The sequence below is a fragment of the Aplidium turbinatum genome, chromosome 8 (assembly GCF_918807975.1).
Source record: "Aplidium turbinatum chromosome 8, kaAplTurb1.1, whole genome shotgun sequence".
Taxonomy (NCBI): Eukaryota; Metazoa; Chordata; class Ascidiacea; order Aplousobranchia; family Polyclinidae; genus Aplidium; species Aplidium turbinatum.
Window position 1 is genome coordinate 3247517 of NC_137479.1, and position 12011 is coordinate 3259527.

At 39.8% G+C, this 12011-nt stretch overlaps 2 protein-coding genes across 2 annotated transcripts in view; both read left to right on the plus strand.

The window, feature by feature from the left end:
• LOC145775528 (leucine-rich repeat-containing protein 46-like) overlaps positions 1-8273 on the plus strand; it is a 38512-nt gene extending 30239 nt beyond the window's left edge. The window contains exons 3-5 of the mRNA XM_082586824.1: positions 6185-6318; positions 6792-6994; positions 7427-8273. Of these exons, the coding sequence (XP_082442950.1) occupies positions 6185-6318; positions 6792-6994; positions 7427-7882 (793 nt within the window). The 3' untranslated portion in view covers positions 7883-8273. The remainder of the gene's footprint in view (positions 1-6184; positions 6319-6791; positions 6995-7426) is intronic.
• On the plus strand, positions 8206-11738 carry LOC145775529 (ribosomal RNA small subunit methyltransferase NEP1-like). Its single transcript, XM_082586825.1, has 5 exons — positions 8206-8455; positions 8857-9009; positions 9320-9469; positions 10328-10477; positions 11199-11738. The coding sequence occupies exons 1-5, from the start codon at positions 8318-8320 to the stop codon at positions 11310-11312; spliced, it is 705 nt and encodes a 234-aa protein (XP_082442951.1). The 5' UTR covers positions 8206-8317; the 3' UTR covers positions 11313-11738.
• Positions 11739-12011: the final 273 nt, after the last annotated feature.

The window sequence follows — 12011 nt, forward strand, 5'->3', positions numbered from 1 at the left end:
AGACGTTTAGCTTCATATTTATAATTTGGCTCTTTTTTGGCGATTTTTGATAACTGATTTGGCTAAATTAATTGTTTTTGGCGATTAATCAATATGTACCAAAGACAGGCAAGACACAACAATACAACAGGGTTGAGCATTATAATAATATATGTTACATATTTACAAATGAGTTTAACAGTCAAACGTTTTCGGTTTAACTTAAGCCCTCATCAGGAACCTGAAAATATTTATAAAAATGCAGTAAATTTCAACTTATTGAAGGTAACTAACTGACTATAAGCATCAAGAAACACGCAGCGATTAAAAGCAATTGTTGATGCTTATAGTCAGTTAGTTAGTTACCTTCAAGAAGTTGAAATTTATTGCATTTAGTGTAACACTTGCAATGCCTCTAAAAAGATTGTCTGACATTACAACCAGCAACAGCATTGCTGTTTGCTTGCCGTTGGTAGACGTTCTAGTGGAAGCAATACAAACCAGATTTGGTCATTGATTCGAGGACAGCGACTTTCAGATTGCGACTGCATTCCACCCACAATTTAGACTTATCTGTGTTTAATGCCTGATCATTAAGCGACACTGCTGAATTGAAGACCAAAATAAAACAGAACAGGCTTCAAGCAATTGAAGAAGCAAACTGCTCTGCTGAAGAGGGGAGTAGCAGCGACACTGAAGTGGATGGTGGTAGGTAGAACCACGGAAGACTTTTTGCACCACTTTACGCAAAAACCAAGAAAAGAAAGCAATGCTCGTTGAATCTGTTACAGAAGTATTAATTTGGAAGCGGACCCTGAGGACAAGTTAAGCGGATCCAGATTCACAATTGGACCGATAAAAATACTGTTTTAAAAACATAACACTCCCATTCCGTCAAGTGCTGCAGTAGAAATATTGTTTTCATCGCAACACTTGTTCATCACCAGACTTTATTTGTTCATCCCCGACGCCGACACACGCTCCATCGACCTGACACTACCAAGACAGGCATGGGTGCGCCTCAACCGTCTCTGTACGGGCGTCGGGCTTTTCCGCTCAACCATGCACCAATGGGAAATGGCCTCTTCCTCCTCCTGTGAATATGGTGCCGAGGAACAGACCGCAGACCACATCATTGATTGATTGATTAAATCTTTATCCTCGCCCCTCGGACTGAGAAAGCTTCTTGCAGAACTTAATTCTGGCAGTTTCGCATACTTGTAGACTAAAGGCTTTAAATCACTGACGCTGGCTCGGTCACCGAGATTGACAGAATGAAGTTTCAGATTGTTGTAGTCTTGTTGCCGGGAAATTATTCCATCTATTAGATGCCGCTAAATGGGGAGCAGTCCTTAACGTGCGTTGCTCAAGCGCATGCCCCGAGAGTCGAACCAGTGCCGCTTGATCTTGAAGCTTCTTCGTTCCAGAAGTGACGCGCTAACCAATTGAACTATCGGGGCGGACATCATCAATGACTGTAACATCTTCAAGCCACCTAACGGAGTGGAAGGTCTGCGTGTCATGGATGATGAAACCAAAGACTGGCTGGCTCTCTCGTAGCCTTCCAGTGTAGTCCGGAAACATCATGAATTTGGGGCGGTAAAACAATAGACTGAGGCTCACACGACGACGACAAATGGGCAAGGACATTTTAAAGCCCAAAAGGGCAGGCCTGAGTGACGAGCACTTTGAAATGCTCATATTTCTCAAAGGAAATATATATTTTTTTAAATAAAACCTTGTTGGTTTTGTACCTGTGCTGTTATGTTAGCATGGATGGCTCTAACACTATATATCAAACATTGCAATTAAACTGGACTTGCATGCAGAGCTGGCCAGGTGCAGAATTTTATGTTCAGATTTGTGAGTAACTGAAAGCAACTAGTAACTGTGACTAGTAACGGTAACTACCGGTAGTTACTTTTTAAAATCGGTAACTGTAACGGTAACTCAGTTACTATTTTGGCCAAGTAACTGTAACTCAGTTACTTTTGAAAGTAACTTTGCCCACCTATGCTTGTGACCTAAGTAAGTTATTGAGTTCAAAGAAATTTGGCACGGTCGCAACACCTTCAGAAAAATTTAAGATGTTAAGGGAAAATAAAAAAAAAGAAAATGTTACAAGAAAAAAATCGTGTTTATATCTATCAAAGAAAATGAAGTATCTTCTGACAGGTGTCAAACCCACAACAATGCTTGATATGAACGACTCGGTTAGATGTCTTGTAATGCAAAGAAATTTATTCTCACACGAGTCAGTTCAATCATATATTGCTAAAAATCGATTTCGATCAGCTAGAAGCTTTTCATCATCTTCAGTTAAGCTAAGCTTATTCAAATAGATTTTTAGCAATATATGATTGAACTGACTCGTGTGAGAATAAATTTCTTTGCATTGTTTATATCTATAAGTTAGTATCTTTGAATAGTTAAAATGATTAGTTTGGATCAACAAATGTGTGGCCTACAGCTTGGATTGAAAGGAAATTATCGGGTACCGTAGCCTAGTTATCCCTACCAGCAAAAATTTGTTCCAAGAACCCAGTTAGCCTAACAGTTCATTTTTACATTGTATTAAGAGAATGAAAAGGCTAACCAAGTGTGTGGCCTATCGTTTTAACGTCACTAAACGTTGAAATCGTGTAGAAAAAAGAACTTTGATGACTAGGATACGTTGCAAGCCTTAACCAGCGTCCATGGCCGCAAAGTAGTGCTTGAATAACCGCCTGTGCTACCTCCTCCGTCGGCCAAGTTTGGCCGCCGGTTCCTTCTAGCCACTTATTTAATTTCGCAATAGAATGATCGTGGATTAAATGTCTAAAATATGTAGATCAAAGAGTGACGCAGAATTAGGTCAGCGCATCATAGTCACTACTGTTGTATTGAATATATCCAGCTGCGATCACCAGCGCTGTAAGTCTTGTTTGCAATTCCCGATGTTTATTTTAACGAAGTATTAATCCGAAGTGCTAATTTACATCGGCTGGCAATATTGTCGTTTTTATATCGATTCAATGTTGTCGGACATTGAATCGTTGTTAAAAAGGAGAACTAGGTTAGTTGACATCCGTGGGTAAAACACGTGTCTTCATAGTTGAAAACGCTGTGGGTTAGTGACTTCACACCCTCAATGATAACACCATAACGGAATAAATGGTCAGGTTTTATGAAAGGCGGTATGCAGTTGAAACAATTTACTGAGCTGCGAGCAGTTAAAACAATTTAGGGTCGTTAGATGGTCCCGCAATACCGGATTACAATCCCGATAAAGCATATAATGCGTGGTACAACGATTCTATTGCAGGACGTCGCCCAGACTTCAACAACGCTAAGTGATCATTTTAGCATTGTTGCAAGTTTAATGCTATTTACTTGTGCTATCGTTATTGTATTTTGGCCTCCAAGCGCGCAGATTTGGCCGCCGAGAAGGAGCTCTCGGTAGGCCACGATGGCTGCCGGAAAAAAACAAGAGTTTTAAGGCCTGCGTTGAAACTGAGAAACATTCACAGAAGCCCTTCGATACGTTGCATTTTTAAAATAATGTATTCAGACGTTGAATCAATGTACAAATGAACTGTTGGGCTAAATGGGTTCTTGGAACAAATCGAAGGGCTTCTGTGAATGTTTCCCAGTTTCAACATCCAAGTCAGCAAAGTTCTCTTTTCTACACGATTTCAGCGTTTAGCGACGTTAAAACGATGTAAAAACGGCAATTTCTGTTGGTCGGGATAACTAGGCTACGGTACCCGATAATTTCCTTTCAATCCAAGCTGTAGGCCACACATTTGTTGATCCAAACTAATCATTTTAACTATTCAAAAGTACTAACTTATAGACATTAACCATGATTTTTTTTTGTAACATTTTATTTTTTTAATTTTTTATTCATTTCTTAAATTTTTCTGAAGGTGTTGCGACCGTGCCAAATTTCTTTCAACTCAATAACTTACTTCGGTCACAAGCACGTTTCAACGTTCGCGTTTTGTCGCTTTTACCTTTTTCTACACCTTTGCTATGTTGACGTGTATTGATATCATGATCAAAAACAACTGAACTGACATGACGAATTTAAGCACGTTTTAACGTTCGCGTTTTGTCGCTTCTACCTTCGCTATGTTTGACGTGTATTGTTTTTCATATGATAGTCAGAAATAAAAACAACTCAACTGAACTGACATAACGAATTTTAATTTAATAGTTCAAACATTTTATTTTTATTCCTTTCTGCACGATTTCAACGTTTAACGATGTAAAAACGGCAATTATAATTAGGCTACGGTATCCGATAATTCCCTTTCAAAAACTCGCCGAATAGGGGTCTCGCCGAATCGGACTCGCCGAATAGTAGCAGACCCTCAAAAACATGAGTATTTTAAAATGCGAGTTGCCGAGCCCTGTCCAATTTGGCTTCAACACGTCTTTTCCAAAGGAGAAAAGTCTACACCGCAGCAATGAGAGTGTTGTATTTAATAAAGAGACGTTGTAAATCGGCACTGGGAACTCAAGGACTTGCTTCTGTCTGATAAAAATACTTCCACAGTAGACTTTTATTTTCGTACCAACGTTCCATGCGATGGCGGTATCAAAGTGGCTTGATGTTTCCTGCAATAGTTGAGTAATTTCTGCTTTGATTTTTTCACGTATTGTTTCCATAAAATATTCCCAGAAAACAAGTAAATATATAATTTTTTCTTTTTGAACGGAAATGCAGAAAAAGTGCAACTGAAAAAGATGTAGCGCCTCTCTCCTAGTGCTACATTGAAAAAAAAACCCTACCAGAAAAGTAGCGCCGCTACAAAGGTAGCACGCTACCGCCCACCTCTGCTTATAACAATGATGTCACGTTGTCTAGGTGACAATTGTGGTAGCCTAACAGATATCCTTAATGCTACTGAAGACTTTCTCAAAACGTGTATCAAATATTAATTATTTGGGGAATTGGCGTTAAACAGCAAGTTTTCTTAGTTTTAATACCGTTACAAAATACAACAAATCCATTGCCACCTTGGAAGTGCAGATTAACATAATTAGTCAAGCACAGATATTGTAGACTTCTTCAACACACAATCAGTTTTTTTTGTCGGAACCAGAAATGCATGTACTCCGTACTCCGGTTACAGTCATATACGAACGAAAGCATAGGCGTTTTGCCGGGACCAGAAAAAGGTCAAGTTAAGCAGAATGTTCAGTTAGCGTGTGCCAAGTTTGGCGGATTTTCCTCTTTTCCTTCGCACTGCTCTTTGTCACTCCCGTGCAAATAAGCTTCGGTTAGAGAGTTATAATAAATTTATATTAATTAGGCCTATGATGTTAAGCAGCTTTACAAAAGTTGAAAAGTTCGGTTGTTTGATACACGACGCATGTCAATTTTGTGTGAGCAAACATTTTTATTCAATGGTTCAAGAAGAAATTTTAATTTGATTTTTAAATTTCACTAAATCTCTTTATTCTAATTTGAAAAGCGGCATATCGCTTTAGTTTGTATGAAATGATGTTATATCTCCAATTGACTAAAAGTGAAAAATGTGATTGTTCGTGTCTGCTTTGAGGATACCTCTCAGCTACTCTCAAAATGTTGATCACAGGAGTTCGACAAATCAAGAAATGCAAATCATATCAACTAAACGCTTTAAAATTACTGATCAAAGAAATCCCTGGTCATATAACTCTGATACCCTAGCAGCCTAGCCAAAATGCTTGCAACTAAACAAGATTTTCACAGCTTTTCAGGAAACTGGTAACTGCCATTAAACAACCAATGCAATGTGCAGCATATTTGTCGGCCTGCTTTCGTGCAGTCCATTAGTAATAAATGACGAATCTAAAACAATAAATGAGATATGTACCGAAGATTATTCAAAATTCACATCAATTGTTCTAACAGTTAAAAATCCGGACCCAATATTCTAAATTCCCATCCCTAACCTCAACCCAATATTGTTATTACCAGAAATGCAATGAAATCGGAAAACATTATTTCCCCAGGTTTTTCACTACGTTTGCTAGAGAAAATACTTCTATCTAGGGATTTTAAAGCTGATGTCAGAATATCATGATATGACAAAGGCAGCGGTCATTTATTAACATCGTTATCATTCTGTCAATGATGAAAAATAAAATGATCTCTTCGCTACCCTCCTAACATTCTCATTGTATTTCCCTGGATTTAAAAAGATGGCCAGCTATGTTTGTATGCATAATACAGAGACGATCTCATGGGCCGCTTGCCGAGACTCAAGTCGATTGATGGTGATCTAATTATGAGTAGCAGTGATGAGAGCAGTGGCGATGATGCATCTACTGAATCTGACGATGACGGTGTCATCCATGAAGACAGGGGTGAGACGCATTAATCTAGAAACCCTGAAAAGAGCTTCTTTTCAACCCATGATGATGATAAATCATTGGAATTGGGTTTTCATATCTTTATTATTCATTTGTAATGTATACATATAGTTCTGTACAGCATTTAGCATGATATTAAAAATATCGAATGTAAAACGTCCACAAATGTTTTTCCTCTGCACTTATGGCCAATGCACTGAGAGAGTACTTAAGCAATTCTATTTTTCTGTAATGTTTTTTTTTCGAACATATACAAAAAGATAGATTTAACAATTTTGCTACGTACACTTAGACTCTTAGAGAATGTAGTTATTACCTTACTGCTTTGGTAGAGAAATTCTTGAATACCACGATTGATAACAACAGTTATTGTAAAACAGTATGCATTAAATCTAATAAAGCTAGTGGGTGTGCCAACCAACGAGCTTGTAAACTAACTATGCTGCTTCACCATTCAACATCTTTAGTTGAAAAGTCAAGCAAGCTGCAAGACATTTGTTCGGAGATGTTGGAACATTCCAACTCACGACTAGACGAGGTGGTGGCTGAGCATCGTGAACGGTTGAAAGAAATCGAGGGGCCTCGGCCGAGGACACGGCCTGAAGTGCAAGATACAGTCTTGGAAGAATTCGAACAGGAAATACAAAGCGTGTTGCATAAAATGATTGAGGTCAGAATAGTCTGAAGCTTTCCCTTGTACTAGTTACACGCTTGAGCTGTTTCATTACGTAAGATTCCTGAATCGCAAACCATAAAATAATGGGGATATTTAGTTCGTAGAATGGTGTTTGGTTTGGTTTTGTATCATTTCAACACATAATAACGCTTGGGAAATTGACTTTCATCCGATTCCTCATCATTTCTTGCGAAGAAGTTGTGATTAACTTCAAAGTTAACTTCGCATTGAAAATGTTTCTTCATCTGTTCAACAATAGTTTTAATTTTACATGCGGACTCTGGCAGAGCATGTTTTGTTGTTGGATCCCGTGTGTTAAACTGCAAACTAATGAAGGGTTTGCTATTCTGCGTGTATTATGCATATTCTGCTGGTATATCCAACACTTGTATTACAGTGTGGGTTTAATCGTGCATGTTTATTCAGGCGGAACGAGACGTCATCGACAAGTTTGACATTGCCGAACGTTCCCCAGCAACGTTATCCACAAAGAGTTTAAATCATGACGTAGTTTCCGCTTCTTCTACTTCGAGTATGGATTTGATAAGAGAAGTGCAGCCACAAGGGCAAGATGGCGCTCAAGCGGATGAACCAAGAAACAAGCCAACATACTCCAGCGTTGGCACTTGCACTAGCCGGGTTGCAAAGCCATGTTCTCCTGATTCGCTTCGTGAAAGAATGCCATCATCTCGAGCTAACGCGAAGAAAGTAGTCCCAACATCACCCTCTAAACCTCCTGCAAAATCAACTAAAGAACTTTTGAGGATTCGCAACAGAAGAAAAATCTTAAACGCTTCCAGAACCCCTGGCACTCTGTCTAATCGCCCTGTCCAGGAGTCTTTGGTTCGAATCCCGGGTGCCCGTCCCTTTCACAAGGCATAGGCTTAACCACCATTGTTGCTACATCGGTGGTTCATGAGCGGTCCATTGTGACAGTTGCGATGCGGACTCGATGTTATGCAACAGCAACCAATGACGTCGTTCATGCTCACCGGCGGAATGTCGTTGGATCGTGCTGCAGTTGTTAGTTCATTGAACAATGAACAGTCTATTTTATTTTAATATTATCTTAATGTATTTTTGTACTTGGCCGTTGCACTTCCTTGTTCACTCTTCTTGGTTGTGTGGACAATGTTGTCGATACCTAGCGGTATCAAAAGATTTGCTGTTTGTTGAATCAACATGATCACTGTACGTTCGTTTGTTCTTATTTTTCCGTCGCCTTCAATTGCTGAACGTATCTTCCGCTTTCATCTTGTTGTCGTCGTGCAGAGCTAAGGTGTTCAAGTAGAATCGTGTTGATAGAAACTTTTGACAATGTCTGGAAAACGTCGGCTGGATCAAGCAGACGATGAAGAGGAAAGAGGCTTCAAGCTCCAGAGGAAGCTGTCCAAGCGTGATGATGGAAAGCGATTAATTGTTATTCTGGTCAACGCATCCCTGGAGACGGTGAAGGTAAGCTAACGATGACGCGCTACGCAAGAAGCTAGTTGCCTGGCCTCTATGACCGGCCGGTGTGTCTGTACCACGCAGTAATACTTAAATAGTTGATTTTTGTCATATTTACCCAAGCTCAGCAATCAACGTATTCTAGCAACACGAGCGCTCGAGCTACGGCAGTTAGCAATCTTTGTTTCTCAGACTACTGAAATGCGACGATTTATAGCTGTGCACGTACTCGAGCTGTGGCAAGAAGTATTTTCGTGATTCAGTTGGCACCAAAGTGACGTAGATGGGTCTATTTGGAGAGGAGTCTTGCGACCTCCATTGATATCATCATCTTCAAAGTTTTGATTGACTGGATGGATGCCTTTATCATCAATTTTAGTCCAAATATTCTTGATCTTTATATTCAGGTTGGGAAATCTTACGAACTTTTAAACTGCGACAAACACAAATCAATTTTGAGCAAGAATAATCGTGATATCGGCAGTTGCCGGCCGGACATCACACACCAGTGTCTCCTTATGTTGATGGACAGCCCTTTGAACAGAGCAGGCTTGCTACAGGTAGCTGTGCAGTGTGCACCGTCTCAAACACTCACAGTTACTGAACACGGACTGCTGCGTTACTATAAGCAAAAATGTTCTGTTACAATAAAGTTCGTTTCGTTGAAACTTGCATTGGTGACTTACTTCACACTTCATTGTCTCTCTGTCGAGTATGTTCAATATTTTCACATAGTTCGAAAGCGTTATTTTCTCCACCCACTGCAAATTTGCAGCATCATTTTCAAATTGTTATCTACTTGTACTCAGTTTGTGAACCACCATTTTTTTACCACAACAATTCCCGTCATTAAATTTCTTCATGTCGCAGGTGTACATCCAGACAGCAAAGAAGATACTAATAGAGATCAACCCACAGACTCGCATACCTCGAACGTTTGATAGATTCTGCGGCCTGATGGTGCAGCTGCTTCACAAATTAAGCGTACGCGGGACTGACGCACCGGTCAAGTTGTTAAAGGTGAGTTGAACTTCCTTCCTGGCCAAAGATGCGAACCAATCGCGGTTGAGAGCCGGCCATGAAATTCCTCATTTTGTTAAACAAATTATAAAAGTTATATCAGCTCCGCTGTTATTTATAGTTACACATTTGTAATTGCAACTGTCTTGGTTAATCTTAAGTTTTTAATGTTAATTTTAAGTGTAAGTAACAATCAAAATTAAACAAAGCGCGTCTAACATATGGTGTTGTGCGTTTTGCACGGTTTTACACTTTACGAAACATTGCCAATAAATCTACCACGAGTCTCCTACAACTCAGCAGTTGTGAACTCAGCACATTGCAAACATTTCAGCAAGTGGCTGAAGTTGGTATATGATGAACCTAAGCAAGTAAAAACTGAGCAAGCCGATACTTGACGTGTAATAAGTCAGTAAATTCAGTTTAGCAAGCGATAACCAAGCAAGTCCGATGCTCTATGAAAATTCATTTGCTGAGTTACAGTAGATAGTAGCTAAAATGTACTTGCTGAGTTGAAACTGTTGAAGGACTTGATGAGTTGTCACATGCCGAGTGGTCTTACTACCTTTTCAAAGCCTTCAGTTCTGTAGCCGGAGTGCTTCACAGTGAGGTCCAACCCTGGTTGCAACGCCAGTGTTTTCTAAGGTTCATACTCGTCTAACCTGCAAAGCGATGCTTCTAAACTGAGATAGGTCCTTGAAGAGTTCATCCGAGCTGCTCAGTGTTGTCTTCAACAGTAACCAAGTGGGATGATGATTCCTCAGAGGAATCGGACAAGGTTCATTGTGTGGTATCATCACTCAAGAGTTGACGCTCCAGGCTGGGATACATTGATCCGCCATTTTCATCTTTCTCCAGGTTATCAAAGGTCCAGTGACAGATCACTTCCCTGCTGGCTGCCAGTGCATCGGGACTTCCTACTCCACCGACGACGTCTCGGACGTGAGAGAGATGGTTCCAGCTGACAAACCGATTGCTTTTGTCATAGGGGCGATGGCGCACGGAGCGGTGGGTGTAATTCATTTGTCATCGTGTGCTCTACACTGGTTGACAAGAGAGAAAAGCTCGTTCTGGAATGTAGAGCATACAACTTATAAATAGTGTTTGATCTTGTAACGAATTGAAAAGCAAAGTAATTGAAACTGAGCAACGTCCATTCAATGTAGAGCTAAAAGTGAAAAGTAATAGAAAGTAAATTCCTCGCTTTTAGACTTAAATTTCAAGCAAAGAATTCAATTAATTAACACTACCATTCCTGGATTGCTAAAATCAACTGACCCCTTGTCATTCGTAGTCTGCATAAACAACGCAACAACCAGGGGCGTGTAGTTTCTGCGATGTATTTCGAGCAAGAGTTTTTTGTCTGGTGGTTACATTTACAATAGTTGCAAACCTTTGCATAGGCTGCCGCAGTGAACAAGGGGTGTACTAATGTGCCGCAGTGAACAAGAGGTGTACTAATGTGCCGCAGTGGACAAGGGGTGTACTAATGTGCCGCAGTGAACAAGGGGTGTACTAATGTTTGTATTCATGAGAACTGAGAGCAATAGTTTGAACCTAACTAAGTTAGCTGCATTGGAGTAAGTTTTGGTAAGAATTTTGCTGTAGCATACGTTTATAACCGCGGTTCAAACTGCCAGGGTTTAGAACCGGTCCTTGCTCATCCCTGAGTTGCAGGATGTAAGACGATACATTTTTTTTCATTAACTTTACTTTGCATGTTGCACAGATAAACGAAGAATTCACGGAGAAGACAATTTCCATAAGCAATTACCCGTTATCAGCGGCGTTGACTTGTACAAAGATATGTTCAGCATTTGAAGAAAAGTGGAACATAATTTGATACGTTTTTTCAATAAAGCTAAACTGCCAGGTTATTACTTTACACCTTTTGCTCCTTTGTTGCGCGCTTGGAAGCAGATCCGGAGCGGTGGATTTGGATGTTGCCTGGCATCATGACTTCTGTTTGTCATCCGATGGTTCTACTTTGTCAAATCTGTTGCAAACTATCACGTGACCAACTTCCTACAATAAACGCGTTGCGTGTATGATTTTGGTGTATTAGCAAATTGTGAGAAGCATTGTCAAAGGGCTATAGTAGTTTGCCTTTGTGTTTTAGAATTTCAGTATAGTCAACAATAATTGTTTTGGTCTGAGTCTAAATCAAATTTTTAATTAATTTAGACTCAGACCAGAGTTGGATCAATCGCAATTACAATTGCTTGAAGATTTTTGTTTTTGAAATTACAAATACAATTTGCACACAGGTCTTGTGACACAATCCCCCCCCCCCCCCCCGAAATCAACTAATGGGCCTCTATATCTATTGATGGCTCTTAGTCTCTTAAAAGAGAACAAGAGCGTTAGGTTATTACCGCTAATAGGGAAAAAATTACATTTTCCCAACTTTTATCCGGATCCTGCATTGTCGGCATTTTGCTATTTTTTTTAATCATAGGCGAGTTAGAATTGACATTAAAATAGCCGGACCCAGACATTTTTGATAACCATTTTTCTTCATAAAAATATGGGTTACCTGTTT